The following is a 22030-nucleotide window of genomic DNA, read 5'->3' as shown; positions in this document are numbered from 1 at the left end:
CACCATCCTTTTGGGCAGTTATGACACTATGTGCCACCCACAGAGTCCACTCCGGCCTCATGTCTCACTCTCATTAAATAAGGCCTTTGTGTCCCAGCTTCCCTCTTTTGTCCCAGCGTGCCCACCTCTCAGAGGGCTCGACCCCTCCATCTCTCGCAAATGATGACATCACCTCTGCCCTCATCGGGGCTAGAACAGCCAAGGTGAGGACTCTCATGGACAGCTACGGGCCATCTCTTTCTCCGTATCACTCAATCCCTCCTTTGTGCTGGCAAAGCCCGTGGGCTTATATGGACAATAATGAGACGAAGCACTTTGAAATCTGCCAACGCTCTAGCAATATAACCCATACAGAGCAAACTATATAATAGCACATTGTTTGAGGCGAGTTAAGTGAGGGTCTAAGATGTGGCACTTTCACACTGGTTGGAGTCAGAGCCCAGAGCTGGCTTGCCGAGCTGGGCCAGTAAAACCTCTCTTTTCATGACTCAGGTGAATTATTGCACCAAAGCTTGCTTTAATGGGTGGGAGAACATTTTCTCCACTCATTCTTCTGAAATTACCCATTTTTCTTTCTAGCTTTACGCACAATGGGTGAAAAATATACATTTTACTAGTACATTTACATTTTGACCCACTGTGAAATGAAAGCATTTTTTCACATCCCCAAAACCTGGTTCGGGATATGGTCAAATGAATGTGGCCATCCAGCCGAATATTTTAGATTTTACACGCGTGATGTGTGTAATACACTGTCACAACCACAAATACACAAACTGTGTCAGATTAATAAACCTGTACTAGATCTGGGTTGCATAGATAACCTTTTCCCATTCATGGAAGGTCTCTAAAATGCTTTCTCAACATAAAGTGTTGTAATTGTAACTTACCCATGAAATACATTTACTTTATTTTCCATTTAAAGAAAGGATTTAACAACATCGACTCATCAAGTTTTGGTTAGCAGTGAAGCAAATCTTCTCTAACTGTCAGCAAGAAAGCAAATAAGCATCTTCCACTGGCATTGACACAATGATGCAAATTCCATTCTGAAGCACTGTAATTACACACTCCATTGCAGCTGCACTTTGTCTTTTGACTGTCTGTGCAGGTTTTGCACTACAGTAACAATTTAAACCCCTGAAGTTCACATGCCACCACAAAATAAGTCTCTTTTAATTTGTTTAGGTGGAAACTCACATTTTGCTGCTTTACTCAACAAGGTTATTGTGTTTGCTAAAGTGAGGAGAGAAATGCAGCGTTGTGTCAAAGGATGGGACAATGTGAGTTTCTGAATGGAGTTTGTGTGGGGTCACTTGAGAGTTATTGTCTGACAGATTTCTACAACTCAGCCTGAACCTGTTTTACACCCATGTGCTTTGAGTAAACTATGTCTGTTAACTGCTAACATTAATTGCTGTTATAGGAGCTTTTCACCCAGTCAAGGAAGCCCCCTCTTGGATTCACACACACAACCACACACCCCTACACGCACCCACGCACATACCCAAATACACACACCCTTGTAGTTCTAAATTTGTGAGGACTTTCACGCACGATGTATTAGCCAACACCTTAGCATACCTCAACCCTAACCATCACAACTAACCCCCTAATCCTAATTAAATAAACCCAATTCTAACCTCACCCTTAAAACAATGTTTTGACCCTAAAGCAGTCCTAAGCTGTGAGGACCTCTCACTTTCCAAAAATGCCCTTACTTTATTGGTTAAATGGAGATTTTGGTACACACGTGAACAAGAACACACACACGTCCTTATACTATAGTATTTTGGTACTAAATGTGAGGAAAGTACGTCCCCATGTTGCAGAAGACATTCATGCAATGGTCTACACGGCACAGGATAAACAAAAAAACAAACAAACACACACACACACAAACCTCTGCCTGGCCTCTCTGTTGTGGTTTCATTAGTTGCTCACTTGCCAGGGCCCCAGGGGTCCCAACTCAGAACACATGTCTGTTTTGTGTTGGTTTACAGTACAGCAGTCACTATAAATGAATGTCACCACTGTCCAAGCATACTTATCTTCTTTTAAAAAAATGACTGCAATGACTTTGATGAGTACTTTTTCACAAAACATCTTTTTTTGCAATAGAGCCAACTATGACCCGGGAGCTGGTCCTTGCTCCCGTCAGGCTCATTAGACATTAAATGAGCTGCATATAATTGAACATACAGTATAACAGTGACATCATATGAGGCACCGTTAGCATCCACTTCCAAAGATTATTTACCTTTTTATGCTCTATGTTTATTGTCTTTTCCATACACACAATTATTTATCTACATTTATCTACGTTTTTTTTCATTTCAGTACAATATTATATTTTAAAGTTCTAATGAAAAGCTTTGTGTGGGGCTTGGCCACACACACACACACACACACACACACACACACACACACACACACACACACACACACAATGATGGATGCATGCAACAAAACCAAAGGAGTTGTTCATGACTCGTTTTTTTTAAAGTGGTCTTTCCATCACTGGATTGCAATACTAACAGTACAGTGGTGACACACTATATTACAAGCCTGCGGTCCTCTTGAGAACACTGATTGGACCAAATTGAGGGTGTGTTCACAACGTGGGCAGCTTTTAATAGAATTGAATTGAGCTTGAGATTCTACTTTGTGGTATAGGTCCAACTGGAAAGCCACCAAGACCGTCACCAGACGCGTGCCACGGTGTGCTGCGCCCTTCTGTATGAGCCCGCTGGAAAGTCAGTGGACTTTGAAAATACTGCTGCATTGCAATTTCCTTTCTGTTCCTGTCAAGCTAAAGCCAATTGGTGCATGGCACAGGGACTGGAATAAGTTTATTTGGTAACTCAGGAAGTCTAGTGATGCAATATTAAATTTAGATTAGATCATACTTAATTCATTTGAAGTGCAATTGTCGCATTAGGGTGAACTGAATGTTGTGCGAATGTTGAAGATTTGTTTGTTATAGCAAAAATCATTTCCACGTCCAAGGGGTAACCTCTCCAGAATCAACTCCAAGCACTTCAAATTGACCCATTCATACTCCCAAGAGGTCTCTGCGTAACCATGGTAAGATAAAGGAGCGCTCAGACTTCAGCTCTGATCTTATATCATCGATGGGCTAAATATAACTTTATAGTTTGATTTTGTTTCAATAGAAAAGCCGCTGTCATTTCCAAGTGTTCATTTATGATGTGCCTGTGCAGTGGCGTCACTCACTTATTGCAGGGTCTGGGTTTGGTCCCTGGACCCTCCCAGTCTCGTTGCTTCTCGTCATTTATCCACCCTGAAGAAGTTTGGGAAATGTATATAATGACAGTGCTGTGACTGTAGGACACAATGGGCCATCTGTACATGTTTCCCCTATAAAATAACAACAACCCCACATTGCAACAGTATTATACTATTATATGTGTTATATATATGTTTACTGTATCATGGTTGCATTGGAAACAGCTATAATTTGCACAATTAAAGAACCATTAGTGTCAGTGGGCCATCTAGAGGCTTTGTCCATAAGTGCATTTGGCCACCATGCTCTCTGATAGTAACCTGCTGTGTCCTGCCACTTCCTGACCACAAGTAGCTTGGATGTCTAAAGACACAGAAAGTCTTGGCTGGATTCCGCTGCAAAGACACCTATGACCTGGTATCTGACTGCAGAAACGTTGTGTATCTCCTGTATTATGACAAATATTACTTAAACGTGTCCAAATGCGTCAGCTCTGTTCCTCTGTTCCAAGCTGCTGTTGTTGTAGTGGATTGTCTCAGTCTAAACTATGAGAGAACTCTTCACATTCGCATGTTTTGCTCAGCTCAAGGAAAAATTTGGATTGCTTGATCTGAATTTTGTTATGACAGCATGACTGCAATAATAGCATTTTTACCATTTGAGTGCATTACCATGAGATTCAGAAGTACGTTTAAAGAACACCATGAATCCCATTGAATATTTACTACATAGCATATTGGAGGTTTTTCCTCAGAATTCCGTGGATTTTGTAAACATTGGGAGCAGGAGCACTTAGTGGTGTTTTGACATTATATGCTTCAATTTTCTTAAGTGTAATGGTGAGTTGGTATTTTATGGTATTTCCTCCCGCTGCTTATAGCACCAAGCTGGAACTGTAAACCTATAATATGAGGAAAAAAACTGGAAAGATTGTAATAATGTCTACTGTATATGGAACTTAAGGTTCAAATGTGACATCATAGGGCTTTTGTTGATTTGGTTTGTGAATAAAAAAAAACTGCTGTCACAGTCAACTTAGTCATGAATCTTGCTTTATGGCGCCAGTTTTATTGCGAAAAGGGGACTTTTATTGGACACTCCCCTAAAACCTTGGATGTGGATGTCTGCGTCTCTGATTGGTCGTGAAGCCCCAACAGACAACACCTGCTTTACTCCTTCATCCAAATTGACACCCGGGGCTCTGAGAAATATAGGCAGCATCTCCTCCTGCTCATGCATTAAGTCCCACAGCTGCTTATAAGGCACCGAGGCGCAGCTGCGCTGATCACTGTTCCAAGGTGAACCCTCACACACATACACGCGCACACACAACACACGCAGGCACATACACAGCCGAACGTTGCCGGATCTTTGTTGGGAACGGAAGCGCACTGCCGAGGACGCAATGCTGGTCAAACTGGCCGCGGCGCTGCTGTTTTTTTCGGTGCTGGAGCAAGTAGTGGGATCTGACAACATTGATATCTACGACAGCCTGCCGGAGAAGCCCGCGATTCAGAAAGGACGCCTCTCTCTGCAGAACACAGGTAGGAGATGTGTGCCAGTGTGCTACAAATATGTGGATTGTCGGCTGGTGCAGGCGGTCGCACATACAGCCGACGTTTGTTCGTACACGTGTTTCTGAGGCTGGTGAAGAACAGCCGAGAGATTCCGGAGCATTCCGGAGTTTTTTAAACATCAGGGATCACCAATCAGAAACCCGATATCTTCTAAATACGTGCCGACAGAATCCCAATGTGTTAGTAAACTATTAATAGATATTTGCGGCCGTGCGCATAGATGTGCGTGCGTGCCACGTATGGACGGGAAATGTCGATAAGTTATTTATGAGATAATCCTGCTGTCGCCTCCGTTAAAGGGTTGTGTCCTTATAAGACTGCGGAATATGTGTGATCCGGCAGGTTAGTAGAGCAGTGGGCCTGTGCAGTGGTGCCATCGCTGCAGACCGCAAGTTTTATGCATCTCATCGTTCTTCACGGAGAATTTAGCTTCCAAACCTCTTCGAAAAACCGATGCAATTGTTCCAAATAGCACTAAAGCGTCGGGACGCTTGCCCTTTGGCATAAATGTGTATTTCTTTAACACCCACATGACGCATGACGTGCGCGACACCGCGCGAGACTGTGTCAAAATATTACAGCATAACTCTTATCTTGCCTCCGCGCTGGGAAAACAAAGCATCGAGGGGAAAACTCCGGCGCTGGTTTGACAGCAGCGATTCTGGTAACGCTGCTGCGTAATTCAATGCATGTCGCGGCCAAGCTCGTACGATCCAGGCACATTCCCGCGATGCCAAAACAAGCGCTGCTGACAGGGGCTCACTTTTCCTGCGCACCGAAGTTCAACTCAGCGCATACACCCCAAGTAGTTCTTCCCCTTCTCCCTCCTCCCGCTTGCTGCCCGCGACAGAGGCTCTTTGTTGTCAGGCGTGATTTCTAATAATCTTCATGTTTGCATGTGGCCAACGCGGCTTTTTAAAATTAGATGACGCACACTTCGTGCCAGAAATCACATTATTTGAGGGGGGCAACGGTTTGAGTGAAACGTAATCCCCCCGAACGCGCAGTCGAGGGTGAGAAGAAGGGGCATTTGATTTGTGCTTTAGTCCCAACAGTAAAGCGACGGGTGAGAGCAAGCTGTTGGCTTAAATGTTCCCAAAGTTATTTGCCATCCATCTGCAATGCACCATCCCATGTCAATTCTAGGCAGTGAGTGCGGATTGCGGTGCAGAATGACATAGTGATATCTGTCATCATGTGTTCCTGTGCAGGGAATTGCCCCCCCTCCTTCCCCACACACACACACCAAAAAAAAAAATCCAATTTTCTCTGATGACCGCACAGATAAACATCTTTGTTCCTGGAAATGTTTGTTTATCCTCCACACGGACCGTGTGCTGCGGTTTAGAGCTCCATGTCTTGTCACCGGGTAATCAGACATCACCTCCGCCACCCCCGCCCCCCCCCCAACCCTTGTCCTCTCTTTCCAGCTGAGATCCAGCACTGCCTGGTGAGTGCAGGAGATGTCGGCTGTGGTGTGTTTGAGTGCTTTGAGAATAACTCCTGCGAGATAAGGGGGCTGCAGGAGATCTGCATGACGTTCTTGCACAACGCTGGCAAATTTGACTCTCAGGTAGGCCAGTGCCTCTTTTGCAACAAAAAAAGGGTAAATTTAAATTAAGTTCATTCATCCTTTCCCTCCATCCCCTTACCCCCCCCCCCCCCCCCCCCCCCCCCCTTCCTAAAACAACAGATTCTCTTTCTTCTGCATATCGTTCTTACATATAAACCTGTCACATTTCCTAGAAGGCTGGTCATTATACATACTTCTCATAATCTCCTTTCCTCTTCTGGGATATTGGCATCCCTCTCAGTAGCCAAGCGCATGTGTCGGACCACGGCTCATGAGCCGGCGGGTGTGAAGCCTAGTTAGCTCCTATTTCAGAAGATGAAGTCCTGCCAAACAAGGACTGACTCTGGTCTTAATATATCTTTAGGACCTGCTCAGAATCTACTAAAGAATGAGAAATACAGTGCATATTGTGTCAGATTTCATTACCTGTGTCTTGCAGTAGAAGCATACAATGAGTGCTGATTTTAACGCGGCCCGTGCTAATATGTGACCCTCAAGGTCCGAATGACTTCAAGCGCCCTTCTGAAGTTTCTCAATGCTTCATCCAGGGGAAATCCTTCATCAAGGATGCTCTGAAGTGTATGGCCCATGGTCTGAGGCACAAATTCAGCTGTATCAGTAGGAAATGCGTGTCTATCAAAGAGATGGTGTTCCAGCTCCAGAGAGAGTGTTACATGAAGCACAACCTGTGCTCTGCTGCGAAGGAGAATGTGGCTGTCATGGTCGAGATGATCCATTTTCAGGATCTCTTCCCTAAAGGGTAAGTGTGTTTTCTTTTGTTCAACAACCCTGGGGTGTGATTTGTTGTATGCACAATGTTGCAGTCCATCCAGTGCATTCTGTTTTTAATCATAACTATCAAAAAAACATTTAGACTTTACTAAATTAGACTGATTTTTCTAGGCCCGATTTTGTAAAAATGCCAGTCAGTTTATTCTTTTACTAGAACCCAATGTAGCCTTTACTGGAAGCAGTAAATTTAGCCTCTATGTGGGACTATAACTGGTCAAAAAGGTCTTTTTAGTTATTTCCACGGCTTTGCCAGAAATGAAAACCCTCACAGATGCGAGACACTACAGCAAATCCAGAAACCCCCACGATGGACGAGCCCTGAAGGTTTTAGCTTTTATCCAAGCTGATATTGGGTATCAGTCACAAAGACCACAGGGCGCCATGAGGCTCCTCTTCAATTCACAGTTCTGTTACCACATTCATGACAAAGTAATAGAGTCGATCTCGATTATATTCGCAATCCACCACTACAGTTGTCAATCTGTCTCTGTTTAGTCCATACGTAGAGCTGGTTAATATTCTCTTGAGCTGCGGAGAGGAAGTGAAGGAGGCACTCACACGGAGCGTGCGTCTACAGTGCGAGCAGAACTGGGGGGCCTTGTGTGACAGCCTGAGCCTCTGCTCCTCCCTCTCCCCTTCTCCCTCTGGGTCCACTGTGGAGCACCGCCACGTGCCTTCCCACCCCGAGCAGGAGCACCCTCGTCCGCCACGCCAAGGAGACAAGGAGAGGCACGGTAAGGTGGGATTCAGTGCTCACCCCCGCAGTCGCAGCCAAGGACCACGTCGCCAGAGTCCAGAGGCCGGGGTGGTCGCTGAGCGAGAAGACCCCGAGACCACCAACATCCGGAGGTGAAAGCACAGGAAAAAGGGCTGACCTGGCTACAGCGTCTCATAAACAACACTTGCACACACACAGAGATACATACACACAAATTCCGAGACTGAGCAGAAGGACAAATTCCCCAACTTTTCCTCTCCTTATTCCACCTTCATTCCAGCAGTCCCACATGGTAAACCTGCAGGGTAACTGTGGTGTAGCTTATACTGTTATACCAGACTAGGCCACGAGTTTGTCTTTGTTTTTGTTTTTTTAAATGCAGTAATTATTATTATCGTGACTATTTAATCTGTTAGAACTATTGTGGCTCTAATATAGCATTTCTCAAATCGTACTTACTGTAAGATTTGATTATATTTTTACTATTTATTTTTTTGTTTATGCAATGTTGAAATATCAAAATGTACATAGAAATATACTTATCTATATTTATATAAACATGTATAAATATAGCTACAATATGCAAAACGGATATGCTATAGATGACAAGGTATATGGTGTGCTATCTGTTGGCATCTACACATTATTGCACCCATCATGCGTTGGTCTGTAGATATGTAACATATGCAGTTTGTTGTGTCAGCGTGGGAATGTGTATTATAAATATAGATACTTGATGATTAAATTCAAATTGTACAGGTTTCAAGTCCAGCTCTGGCACATAGGAATTGTAGTGCATGATGGCCCCACGGCCAACAAACTCCTTAAAGTGAGAATCCTGTTTTACAGAGGCTGCAAATGTAATACTATTAGCATGGACACTTGCGTGTACTGATCGGTCTCCTGCAAATCTGGGAATAACCAAGTCAAGATGGATCTCTGTTCGGCGTGGACACGTTGCCGTCGCATCCTTTGCATTTGCAGCCTCAGGAAAAAGGTGTAGGTGAGGCCACAGATGGATGCTGTCGATCATTTTCATTAGTGTTCTTGCTTGCAAGTAACAGCCCAACCATCGGATGTTACACGTTCCCCGAGTTGCTTCTTCACCCACGTGTCCATGAACTGCAGGAAAAAGGGAGTGCGCTCCGTTAGGTTTCAATGCTACGACCATTTAAATGTGTAATAGCACACATCAGGGTGCCTAAACATGCTGTTGTTTCCATAGTGACCGCTTCTCTGTGATTTCAGTCAGTGGATGATGGAGAGTCATGAGGAGATTTAATGTTGAGCTGTTGTCTGAGAATGCTGAGCCACAAATGTCTTAGATTTTGCACTTTGGATGATTGTCATTTTGTGTTGCACCAGATAACCACAGCACCCTCTAATTGAGCACCCTCTAATTAGCTCGCTGTAGCACCGGCTCCTGTTTCCCCATGTACTCCTTAAGACCAGTTGGAACCCCCATCTGACCTGATATAACATTTCTAGAATACTCTAAATTAGCCCCCACATCCCTCCACTTTCCTACCTAGGCAAGGAGAGACATGAAGGCCTGGTATTCTACCCAGCAGAGCCACAGGCAACGTAGCAAGGAGCCAGGAACTGGGTTAAGTCCACACGCAGGGGCTCTGGTGGTGTTATTCTTAATGTTATATTTACTGAGGCCACCAGAGAATTCCTCTGGGTTATAGCCAAATGCTAGTAAGGCAGACGGAGAGTGGAGCTAATGAGACGTGCCTAAAATGAGGATCTGCTGCTTCACTCTTCTTCTCACCATCATTTAGGCCACAAACACGGGCTTGTGACCTTTTCAGGACAGGCAAAGGACCACGCTGTGTGAAATGCAGTTGATGTGAACGTCTCACGTCGGGAGGTGACTTGGGCAGGAAAATACATGCTCGAATTTTGCGGTTCAGGTCACGTGTCAGCGTAAGCTAATGCTTTTCTTATCCAGCCATTCAGAAACAATAATAAGCTCTAAGGGTTTGAGTCATCTGTGAGCTTTCTTCAACCTTTTTCTATGTTACTCTGTTGTGGAAGTCGGGATTCCTGTGACATCCTGATAAGAGATATAAGCTAATCCTTTTGAGAATGTACTGTGTGTCAAGTGACAATCTGTTTCAGCTCTCTGTCATTAGATTTGATATGGCTATTTTGTAATAACGTAGTAGCAAAAACTTGTGACATGTGCAGAGGAAAATAAAGCTAACTGTGTTTCCTACATTGTTGATGCTCCATCACAACGTTGTTTCCCTCTGCTAAGCACAAAGACTCTGCTTTCACAGAAGAAAATATGGAACATGGTCAAGAACTTTGTACCACCTGTAAGACATTGAGCATGTAATCCTATTAATATCTTTGGACTCTTCAAGTCAGATGTATTTTGTTACCATTAAAACATGTTTGTCTGTATTTTGTACCTGTTGTGTTGTTGTGTAAAAGTTTTCTTTATTTATTTATATTAAATCATAGAACTGGGACATGAACATAAAACTTCCATGTGGTCTTGTGACATATTCATATATAAAAAGAGAAGTTTCAGTGAATTTCAGATGAGTAGAGAACTAGTCTCAAGTGTGCACATGAGTTAAAAGACACCCTGTTCTCATTTGACTTGCTGCCTCCCTGCTGACACTGATGAATAGGCTGTGTTTAAAGTTTCAGGGAAAAGAAATCTCTGGACTGAGTAATGGTGTGGCTCATTTTAACAGTCGACAGTACTCCGATATAAACGGTAGTCAGTCAATGTGACATGCCGTAAAGATCACAGCAAAATAGGCAAACATATATGTTGTAGTTTCTAAGACACGAGCGCCTCAGCTGTTGTGAAGCTGCTTTTGGCAAATTCTGCATCAGCTTTTTGCAAGTTGTGCAGCTGTGTTGTCGCACATATCGACCGTTAGGTGGCGACATTACACCTTAAAACGAAGCCAGAAATGCTTTAATTGGGAAAAATAAATGGGTAGATGAGTGCAGTATTTGCTGGCAGGAAAGCACGTTTCCTGTTATAATATATTACACCACACAGCTTAATATAGAACAGGAGACCTCATTCCATCTTGTTTTATAAATATTCTCAGTTAAGAAATATTTTTGTATGATATATTCTGTCATGCCATCTGTCATGGAGCTATACATATTTTTAAGTGATGCTGAGAGATGTTTTATATCAACTTATAATAAATTTCAATGTTTAATGTCTGATTTAAAAAAACGAATAAACTAATTGTCAGCATTAATATCATTCCTAGAATAAACATCAGACCTATAGCAATGCATCAACCATAACAATATAGAATTTTTCCACCCCTGTCCTCAGTTGGAAAAGCCTGAGGGAGCTACATGCCAACACTAACCAGTAATGCTGACGTTGATGCCTGCACACGGTGGCTGTCATACTATAGTCCAACAGCTGATAACCAAGGCTACATGGGTGAACCGGTTCAGTGCGTGAAGGATTTACATGGCCTAGAAGGAAAATTTGTAGTACCTTTCAGACATATGACCTTCCTCCCTCCCACAAACAATGGGCTGTGCTCAAAATTTCCTTACTTACATTGTTAGTGTTGAAACATGAATGTAGCGAAGATCACATGCAGAAAGAAGAGGAGGGAGGGAGGTCAGCAAAGAGAGAGCAGAGAAACTCAAGATAGTGCCTCTCGTGCTTTGTTAACTGGCCTCCTAGAGTAAACCCATCACAGTTTTAAGAATTAATGACTAGGTGAAACGTTCCGTGGATTAATCATTCAGGAACCCTTCTTGGATGATTAAGGGCTTTCCAGTGCTCAGCTCCACCAAGACTAATCATCATACTCAAATAGTTTTTGGTAGACATGGCCAGGTACATTTAAAGTTTATTATAACATGCACTGAGTAATTTCACTTGTACAATATAAGTTCAACCAGTAGCAAGGCTCAGTTTCAACAGGAATGGCAAAGTGCGTTGCTCATGGAGAAGAAAATGCCGACACAACAAACTCCGCTTGACTTTGTCCGTGCCTTAAAATACCCACAGCAAACAGCAGAATTTAAAAACAGTATTACATATTCACACAGCTAATAGATAAATCCTCCTGGTGTTAAATCAAAACATAGATGTATAGATGCAGAAGTATTAGGCGAGCAATGTCCAACACATGGACTTCCTATTTACGTTATATATATGTTCTTGTTCTCTCTCTGTATATATATATACACACACACACACACACACACACACACACACACATAGAGACACTCAATATATACAGTATCAACAGGCCCTGCAGCACATGTAACTAAAGTAGGGTGGAGTGTGGCGTGCTACAACTAAAGTGACTATGAGTAGCAGATATCATGGAATTCATGTTGATCCTATGCTATTTTATTCTAACAATTCATGTTTATCCTATGTAATTTTATTCTATCAGCCAAATATTTTATCAAATGGTATAGTCAGCGCCTATCAGGGACTGACTAGAAACAAAAGAATGGAGCTTGATCACAAACTGATAGTTGACTGAAATTTGTTTTCTATGTAACATTGACAAAAGGAGAGATCTATTTATCTGAAACCTGTACAACTGCTATAGGCTGAGGTGGAGTCTCAATTTGCCTAGGCAAATTTATTCATCCGCATTCAAAATGGTTGCAAATACTGGCCTCCTGTTTTTTGTTTGCATATGTTCACGGTAAATATGTACGAAACATCTCGTCTCGGTCGTTGTAAACAATGTCCAAAAACATTTCGGTTGATCTGGCGTGTGTTCCTCTGCAAATAACTCACCGATTTAAAGTAGACCTTATTTGGGAGGACAGCGTCGTCAATACATGTGCCATTCATTGAGAATGGATCATGTGGGCGTAAACTGCACAGAATCAACCAATAATATCCTAGGGTTCTAGAGGATGGGCGGGGCTTCCTGGGGAAATCCTGACACACATTGGTCGTTGTCTGTGGGAGGGGGCGGGGCTAGTAGACGGAAGTGTCTCCCGACTGGTCCAGCTGTCATCTAGAAGAGAGACCATTTACACCGGCTGCCTAGGAAATGCAGAAAAAGGGAAAACGTTAAAATATGGCAACAGCACAACGATAAGGTCATGACGCCGAAGTAAAGGTAGCTATACCCGTCACGTCACCCAACACACATGCTCATCCACATCCGACAGAAGCGTACGCGGTCGCGTTTGGTGAATTCGCTATGTGAAAATTATGTCAAGGATTGTTGGGCTGTGACATTGAGCGTACAGGACACGAAACAGACGAGGTCGTCGAAATGTGTCACGAATTACAACCAGCCACCGACGGCTTGGAAATTCGCCCGTGTCGTTTATATCTTAAGTAATTTCGTGGACGTGATAGTCGTGTTCATTTACTGCTCACCAGCTTGCGAAAATGCCACAGCGTCTTTGCGGTATCGGCTATTATCCTAGCTTAGCTCGATGAAGGAAACTACCTTGTAGACTCAGAACATTTAGGATACGTCATCAGTATTTTCTTGTTTTTAAATCGTTCCTTCTGAGGAGGTCGTCGCTGAAACTCGGGAATCATTGGGTTATTGTCTTGGCCTTGAGGCCGAAGGGAGCACAGGCTTTCACGGATTCGCTGTACCGCAAAACGTACTTTAAAACTGACTGCTGGGATCTGCTTGATTAATGGGGCATATGGAAGGTGGCGGAGCAGCTGTTAGCTCGCTGCTAGCTTCGTAACGACCTTTAGAGATGTCAGTCCTGCAGAACAGACAGCTTGCTGCCTACCCTGGTTAAGCTGGGTGTTTTCTGTGGTTTTCTGTCTGCTGGTCGAGTATTATATTTCATCCAGGCCTCCCATGGCCAAGCGACTCAATGATTTTTATCTCTCCGATTACATCACAAGACCAGACTGGGTGCAGCACTGGCACAGTCAGTGGCGTTTGCAAGGCTTTTCTGGGTTTTTTTTCCCCTTCTTTTTCAAAAATATTTATTGTCTAAACAGTCCAGATTAACTTGATGAGCAACATTCTAATGCTTTATACCCCCCACCTTTCTCCTTCTCAACCACAATTTAGGATAAAGAAGGCGGTGAAAACCAAAAGTGAACTGAAAATTTACTGTGCGTCCTAAATGGGGGACTACGCGTTTGGAGTTCTAGTGAAGAACAGCAGCGGTAACAAATCTGCTTTCCCTGTAAGGATCCCTCCTCACCTACAGCCCCAGCACCATCACCATCCGTCAAACCCCCCCAGCCCCCCTTCCTTTATTAGTAACAACTGCTCCACCAATGGGGGCAGTGCCTGGTTGTTTCCTACTGTAGCTCAACACAGTAACATGCAAGATGATATTCTGGAGTCTGACAAGTCCAAGGCTTTGGACCTTCAGGACATGCAGGAGAAGTCTCAGGTTCAGTCCCAGCCCCAGTCCCTGTCTCCTGGCCATCAAGAAGCTGGGGGGAACCTAGGTGACCTTGAAGGGCCTGAGGAGACCACCTTAGAGAAGGGTTCTCTGGAGAGCAGTGGTGGGAAAGAAAAGTTGAGGATCGAGTCTCCGGTGCTAACTGGGTTCGACTACCAAGACGGTCTGGGAATGGGTACAAGCTGTGCACAGTCTACTTCCTCCTCATCCTCACTGACCAGTTTCAATAATTGGTCCCCTGCTGTTCCACCCACCCAGTCTCCAATCGTTGGTGAAGATATAGGAGGCTTCTTTGGCCCTGCTAGCACAAATGCTAATGGACCTCACCTCCTCTTCCAGAATTTTTCACACCACACTGGGCCTGGCTTTGGGGCTGGAGGTACCTTCTCCCCACAGATTGGACCTCTCTCCCAACACCACCCTCAAACCCCTCACCCCCAGCACTACCACCCCCACAGCCAGGGGCTCCCACAGCAACACCGGCCCTCCCAAGCTAGTTCTCATCCACCACAGCCCTCTTTCCCACCACATCCCCAACGCACTGGTCCTTTCACCCAGCTTCCCCACCTCACTCCCGCTCAGAGCAAACCTCCCTCTCCTTGGGGAAACTACCAGAGCCCCTCCACCCCCACATCCACCTCTTGGAGCCCCGGTGGTTATGGTGGCTGGGGAGGCACACAGGGGGTGCGGGAATACAGACGTGGATTAGGTGGTGGGATGACAGGTCTTAACTCGATCTCCCCACTGAAGAAGTCCTTCTCCAACAACCAGGTAGATACAATTCCCTTAAGTCCAGTGCAAGTGGTGTGATTGCCCACAGTAAAATGTGAAACTATCCCGCAGGTTCCATCACAGAAGTTCCCCAGAAATACCTCTGGTTTTAATCACAAAGCCTGGGTGGAGGATGGTATGAGCCGCGGTGACAGTGTTTACCCTTTTCAGGTGAGAATGTCACAGGTTAATGATCAGGGAGTGTCCTGTTATGATACTTCTTCAAACTAAATTCAGATGTGCTGACAGTCACAAACTTTATCCCATACAACATATTGTAGACATATGTGTCCTCTTGCTTTCCCAATGTGGGGGATTTTGACCCGATTAAACACACTTATCTGTAACAAATGGAGCAAATAAGCACGCTATTGTGCAAAACAGGATATGTGACTTTACACTTGCAAATGGATGAATTGAGATTACTGTGAGTTTGTGTCAGAGGTTCTTATCTAGACCACTCCACTCATCACATGGCCTTTTTATTGTCTTGAATTGAGAAGCCCTTGTGTTCAGTTGGTCCTCACCCACACTTGCTTTTCTTACATATTTCTTAATATATCTATTTTTATTTAGCCGTTGGTGTTTGAGCAGACTTCTTTAGACATCTCGTACCATGTGCTGTTTGAGGTGGTGACACAGGAATTGAGGACATTTATTGTTGTCTTCTCCTCTTTCTCCAGGAGAGAACGAGATCCTTTGATAGTTTCAGTATGCATTCTCTGGAGAACTCCCTGATTGACATTATGAGGGCTGAGCAGGATTCCCTGAAAGGTTTGTTCCCACACTAACCATTGCAAGGGTGGGATCATGTACTCCACTTTGACTTGAAGGAAACATGAATCATATTGGGTCACAAATATTATGTAGCAACAGTGGTATTTTAAACACCCATATTGGCTTCTAGTCAGCTGAAGAGACATTTGGAATACAGTATCAAAAAGAAAACCCACAATTTGTAAGATTTGGATTTCCCCATGTGAAATTATGCACATTTTGGCCGGCTCATTTAAAAAAAATAAAAACCACCTAAGAAACTTCTCCTCGATATGTCGCAGATCTTTTTGCTACCTGTCACATGAACATGCTCCATTAATCTATCTCGTTCATGTTCGTGGGTGGTTTTATTCTATTTATGCAAAAGCATCACATCAACACATCACAACACAGCATCATTATAGTTTTAGATTCAGCTTCTAAGCAAAAGAAATGATCTGATTCAGTTGGAGGCCTGTGGTTGTTTCTGAGGCTTGTTTTTTTCCCTCTCCTATCTAGGACGCTACAGCTTCCCTCATCAGGGTGGAGACGGGCCTCTTCCTATGAATGGTATGCAAATGATATTCCTGTAAATACTCAGTGCTGCAGAAAAAATGGAGGCTTGAAACTAACGTCCGCCGCCATTTTTTTCCAATTGGTTGAACTGTCAGTGGACACTAAAGTGGTTGTATACATTTATAGTTTTTGAGCCATTGATTTCCAATCTTCCAGTTGCGATTTATCATTTAAAAACTAGCTCTTATCATTTATGGGGATTGCTGGTGGTGTTTGCATCAGTCTTTTACTTTAAATGCCCTGGAGTACTCTGTGAAAGGTAACGCATTGTCTGTGAATTGTATTATTTATTGTAGGTTTAGCTTTTATTTTTTAGTTCCCCTTAAGATTATTTTTGTTTGGTGAAAATTCAGAAGAGTTGTTTCTTGTAACTGGCTTCCATTTTGGTTGAAGCTCACCGGCCTCTTTGCACGTGTTTGACTTTGTGCCTGTTTGGAGGGGGAGAGATATTTTAAGAGTGTTTTGTGTTTTACACGCAGCGAGAAGTTATGGCAGAAGACGAGGTAAAGCCCGTGACTGTTTTGCTTCCCAGCTGTAAAGAACCCTGATATTATGCCATTGTGGTTTTGCTTTTGTGTCCGTCTCTTTGCCTGTCCATTTCACCACTTCTCCTGCCTGATTTACACTCCAAGTTCAAGCCTATTTTTTTTTTTGTGTAGGACGTGTAAATCTTCTGCTCATTCCTTTACCTTTGGTATCCCAAATGGCAATCATGGCTGCTTTTGTATGCTTTTCTTTAATGTCCTTAATTTTTCCACATCTAATCACATTGTTGCTCATTGTAATTCAGAAGAGTTAGAACGTGTTCTGTCAGTCTGCTCACGTAATCATTTTCTGCAGGCCATTCGTCTTTGTTTCCCATGGAGGACGAGCGCTCTTTTGGTGAAGATGAGTCAGGTGATCAGGGGCTCGCTGGCCTTGGTTCTGCCCACTGTTTCCCCCACCTTAACGGTGAGCGTGTGGAGCGTTTCTCTCGTAAGGTGTTTGTCGGAGGACTGCCGCCAGACATAGATGAAGGTAAAGACTCGTGCTGTTTTAGCAGCACAGAAGCTAAAGCAGATGTTGATCTCTGACCGTTTCGTCATCTTTTTAGATGAAATCACTGCCAGTTTCCGCAGATTTGGTCATTTGATTGTTGACTGGCCCCACAAGGCCGAGAGCAAGTCCTATTTTCCACCCAAAGGTCAGTCAGAACAGCTAGCATATTTGTGCTAACACACTGTGAGTGGGTTTAATAAGCTGTCGGCCGTCCTTCAGGGTACGCATTCCTGCTGTTTCAAGACGAGAGCTCTGTTCAGGCCCTGATCGATGCCTGCATTCAGGAGGAGGGCAAACTGTACCTCTGTGTGTCCAGCCCCACCATAAAAGACAAGCCTGTAAGTCCAGTGCTGTGTTGAAATGCACGTTATCCATCTTGCTTTATGCAAACACCATTGCCTGTCTTGGTGCGTCTGCTCATCGTATCTCGGGGCAATTTCAGCACTGCTTTACCTGTTCTGTTAGCAAAAAATGATTATAATGGCTCAGAAGAGAGCGTGCGTGTTTCAAAGTTACATCATTAAACTGAAAACGAGACCGTCATTGTTTGGTTAGTGAATTAGTGTGCTTTAGTATGATGATAAATATGTTCTGGTAGTCACCACAGCAACAGCAGGTGATGTTTTCTCATGATGATGAATGACATGAGGGTTTCCTTAAAAGTGGGGCAAATCCATTTCCATTGTTCTGGTTGTCACCAACAGAAACTCCTAAATTCTCACGCTTTAGGCAACATGGAATCTTTACTTTTGTTCCAGTTTTCAAGTAATTCAGGTTTAGAGTTAATTGGTTATTTGATCCTAAAAATGTAACTAAAACCCCATAAATGGTTACACTTGACACATTAAGTACTGTCATTTGCATCAGTCCCTGCTCGGACTTCCTCGACCTACAACAGATGTCGTCGTTCAGCACATTTTCTTGACTGCGTCACGTGTGTGTTTGTGTGTGTGTGTGTGTGTGTGTAGGTTCAGATTCGACCCTGGAACCTAAATGACAGCGACTTTGTGATGGATGGATCTCAGCCGTTGGACCCAAGAAAAACGATCTTTGTTGGAGGCGTCCCTCGTCCTCTACGTGCAGGTGTGTGTGTGTGTGTGTGTGTGTGTGTGTGTGTGTGTGTGTGTGTGTTAAATGCATTGCTTTGAATGGACTATAAATGTTCTGATTCTATTAACTGCACCTCTTGTGTGGCCTCTCCAGTGGAGCTTGCTATGATTATGGACCGTCTGTATGGGGGAGTTTGTTACGCTGGCATTGACACCGACCCTGAACTCAAGTATCCAAAGGGGGCTGGGCGAGTGGCGTTCTCCAATCAGCAAAGCTACATAGCAGCCATTAGTGCCCGATTTGTTCAACTGCAGCACGGGGAGATCGATAAACGGGTGAGTCCCGCTGGTGACATCCTAAAACCGATCAGAGTGTTTATTAATTAGCCGCTTCTCTCTTTCTTCCGTGGCCTGTGTCAGGTGGAAGTGAAGCCATATGTCCTGGATGACCAGCTCTGTGACGAGTGCCAGGGCACCCGCTGCGGCGGGAAGTTTGCTCCTTTCTTCTGCGCCAACGTGACCTGTCTGCAGTACTACTGCGAGTACTGCTGGGCGGCCATCCACTCCAGGGCCGGCCGAGAGTTCCACAAGCCGCTGGTGAAGGAAGGAGGGGACCGACCGCGACACATCTCCTTTCGCTGGAACTAAGGCGAGAGGGTGCAGGATCGGGGAGGGGCCGGGAGAACGGGGAAAGTCAGGGAAGGGGTACGGGCTTCAATACGAAAAACAAATGCACTTTTCTTTTTAAGTTAAAAAAAAAAATGCTTAATTTATTTTTTAGTTTATGTTTTTTAATTCGGCCTTCTGAAAGAAGTAAATGCTAAAAGAGTGAAATCCCATTTCTGTTTCGATGTTAAGTATGCATGAACATGTGGATGCATTAGATTTGAATTTAGGTGTTTTCTGACTTGACTGTGATTTCTTTTTGTTAGCTGACAAAGCTGCTTACATTCGTTGTCAAGGGTAACAAAAACTTTAAGTGAGACTCATCATACCTAAATCAGTATATTAACAAAGGAGGGTGAGCATAAGATTGCTGCATTTTCTTACTTTTGCCTGCAGGATTAGTGAACAACCGGTTACCAAAGGTTGAGTGAAAATGGTTGAGTTGAACAGTAGGAAAAAAAAACAACCTTTCAGATGGCTAAATGATTGAGTTTGTTGGTGAAGCTCGTACAGCACCAGCTCACAGTCGTCCGCTCAGACAGGAGAACATGGTGGGATTACTGTGGGATTATTTGGGTCTTGGTTTAAAAGTGACTACTCTGTAAGCAGAAAGGGCAAACCAAAGATTGGCCTAAAACACCGCAACAAAGTAGATGAGGCTTTTCAAGGATAATGTTGCATCCTCTCATATAATCAATGAACCTTTTATTTTCAGTTTTCTCTATTTTTTCTGTCTGGATTTTTAGTTTGTGGGTATCAGCAAAGCGAGACGTAGCCCCTCAGGGCTCAGGTGTTGGCAGTAGTATTTTCTCACTCTATATTGTCAGGGATATTAGCACTGGAAGCTAACGTAATTAATGAATTAATTTAATCCAAACTAACAGGAACGCACAGTTTCCCTCAGCTGTCCTCATGATGTACCACTGCACGCTCATGACTGGGGCTTCTATCACAAGTGTTGTGGTTGGATATGTTAGTAGCTAGAACTTGCTGTCACAGAGATAAAGATATTATTTTATACATGGCCTGCTGATTTTTGTACAGTGTTTTATAGCCGATTATTTTGTCATGAACATATATACATTTATTATGCACTACTTTTCTAAATATTTTTTTCAATAGTCATTTTAGGCACATTTTTCCACAGATGGGAGGACTCCTTTTGCAATACCTCATTTTTTTCACTTGGTGAAAAATAATTTTGTACCTTTTGTTACTAAGAGACCTGCATTTATGGTGAACTTAATTTAACAAAAAAAAAGGAAATGAATGGTATAATTTTCAATTAGCTTTTATATATTTAAGTGCTGGTAAAATCTGAAAACTGTCTGGTGCATTGGTGTGATACTGTAGATTAAAAGAGAAAAAAAAAAAAAAGCTAACAGCCAGTCATATATGGATTATCCTCTGTCTAATAAACACGGTTACACGATTCTAAGGCATGATGAGACCTTTCTATGCTCATTTTGATAGTCTTGAAAATATAATATATTTCTCTCCTAGGTGTAGTCGGTAACTATCAATAATATTTTGGCTTTGTTCAATGTGAAAACTCCCCTTCTATCACCAGATCTCTTTAATATTTAGCTCCTCTTTCTGAGACTGCCTGTAAGTCCTACTTATTCTCGGCATGCGTAAATGTAATACAGACATAATATGGCTAGTGTTGATGCAGGACCTATTGTAATGCACTAGATCTCCCTGTTCCTTTGTAAACTTCTGTTCATTCTCCCTTTGAGATCACCTCTCTTGTAGCCTCTTTACATGACAGTCTGCCTTCCTTACATAGACATGATGTTTATGCAATTTACGACAACACTTGGATGCGTTTTGTAATGTAGAGGACACTCGGTAGGACATGAAGTCAGGAGACTCATTCACTTGACCCCTTTGTAATGTGGCATGCTTTGGGACATAATCTGAATGTGATTTAATGTTGCAAGTTAACTTTGAGCCATTATGTGCAATACTTATTTCCAGAATTGAGTCTCTGCAGTGTAAGTCATGTAACTCATAAATCATGCAGTCATTTACACATTATTTGTTTCCTGTTCTTCATGCTAATGTCTGCAAAGAAAAAAAAATATATACCTGAATTTATTTTTAAACATTAGTTTTGTGCTTATTTACTTATTTTGCTACTACCATGCTACTGTGATTTAAAAAAAAAAAAAAAAAAAGTTGTATATAATAGGTCGATAATGTATTTAGCCTTTGCTATATTTTCAATTGAAATGTAAAACTATCATTTTGATCAGATTTTTGTTATATTTTTGGGGTGACGTATTAAACTCATTGATGTCTAGTTTTTCTAATTGCTGTAATGTGCTCCACATTTGCAGATGAAAACATTATGTCTGTTAGTATTACTTGATTGCAAAATTTAAATAGTTTTTAATTGTATGTTGGGAAGGTTATATTTATTAACTTTTTTTTTTAACCTGGTATGATTTTTGATTTCATTCATTTCACATTTATATGCAAGTTCCAATTTTTACATTTTCTTTCTGATCAATTTGCGCTACAGTACAGAAGTCAGTTTTTATAGTTGGTTTGTAGTACTGAAGTAAAACAAAGATCTAATGTCATATTCTTTTGCTGCCAACTGTTTGTAACTGTATGCATTCATTTGAAGTATTTGTATTGTGAGATGTTGAATGAATAAAACAGCTGTGAGGAAGTTATTCTGTGACTGTTAGTGATTTAAACATTGGTGTTTCTAGATGTTTGCTGGTGCAACCTTTGCTGCTGCTGATGTGAAGCAGCACTTTCTCACATCTGGGTGGTTCAAGTAGAATCAGGTCAGTTATTTATAGACGAGCTTATTTCAGCTCCTCCAGAGAGCTACATACATAAAACCCCATTTTTAGGTTAACCCCCCCCCCCCCCCCCCCC

At 43.0% G+C, this 22030-nt stretch overlaps 2 protein-coding genes and 1 long non-coding RNA gene across 4 annotated transcripts; 2 read left to right on the top strand and 1 right to left on the bottom strand.

Annotated features, from left to right (window-relative positions):
- The first annotated feature begins 4655 nt into the window (after positions 1-4655).
- stc2a (stanniocalcin 2a) lies at positions 4656-8045 on the top strand. The gene is given in 4 exon segments (NM_001078589.1): positions 4656-4794; positions 6258-6400; positions 6949-7160; positions 7688-8045. Coding segments are annotated over 4 exon segments (852 nt in total).
- Positions 8046-8897: 852 nt separating this feature from the next.
- Positions 8898-13602, bottom strand: LOC115252319 (uncharacterized). The gene is made up of 3 exons (XR_003890733.1): positions 13273-13602; positions 12676-12930; positions 8898-9032 (listed from the first exon to the last, which is right to left on the bottom strand). It is a non-coding gene; the product is annotated as an uncharacterized lncRNA (long non-coding RNA).
- Positions 12870-21819, top strand: LOC101068848 (cytoplasmic polyadenylation element-binding protein 4-like). Of its 2 annotated transcripts, XM_003970509.3 has the most exons (12): positions 12870-13006; positions 13937-15050; positions 15123-15221; positions 15734-15824; positions 16326-16376; positions 16862-16885; positions 17223-17399; positions 17476-17565; positions 17640-17758; positions 18389-18503; positions 18624-18805; positions 18890-21819. In XM_003970509.3, exons 2-12 carry the CDS (start codon positions 13992-13994, stop codon positions 19115-19117), a joined length of 2235 nt encoding a protein of 744 aa, XP_003970558.2. In that variant the 5' UTR covers positions 12870-13006; positions 13937-13991; the 3' UTR covers positions 19118-21819. The 2 variants fall into 2 exon arrangements, with proteins under 2 accessions (XP_003970558.2, XP_011609124.2); XM_011610822.2 differs by lacking the exon at positions 16862-16885.
- The last annotated feature ends 211 nt before the right edge of the window (positions 21820-22030 follow it).

This window comes from Takifugu rubripes, chromosome 14 (assembly GCF_901000725.2).
Source record: "Takifugu rubripes chromosome 14, fTakRub1.2, whole genome shotgun sequence".
In the NCBI taxonomy this organism is placed as follows: domain Eukaryota; kingdom Metazoa; phylum Chordata; class Actinopteri; order Tetraodontiformes; family Tetraodontidae; genus Takifugu; species Takifugu rubripes.
Note: the sequence above shows the minus strand (reverse complement) of the source record. Positions and strands in the feature narration are given on the sequence as shown.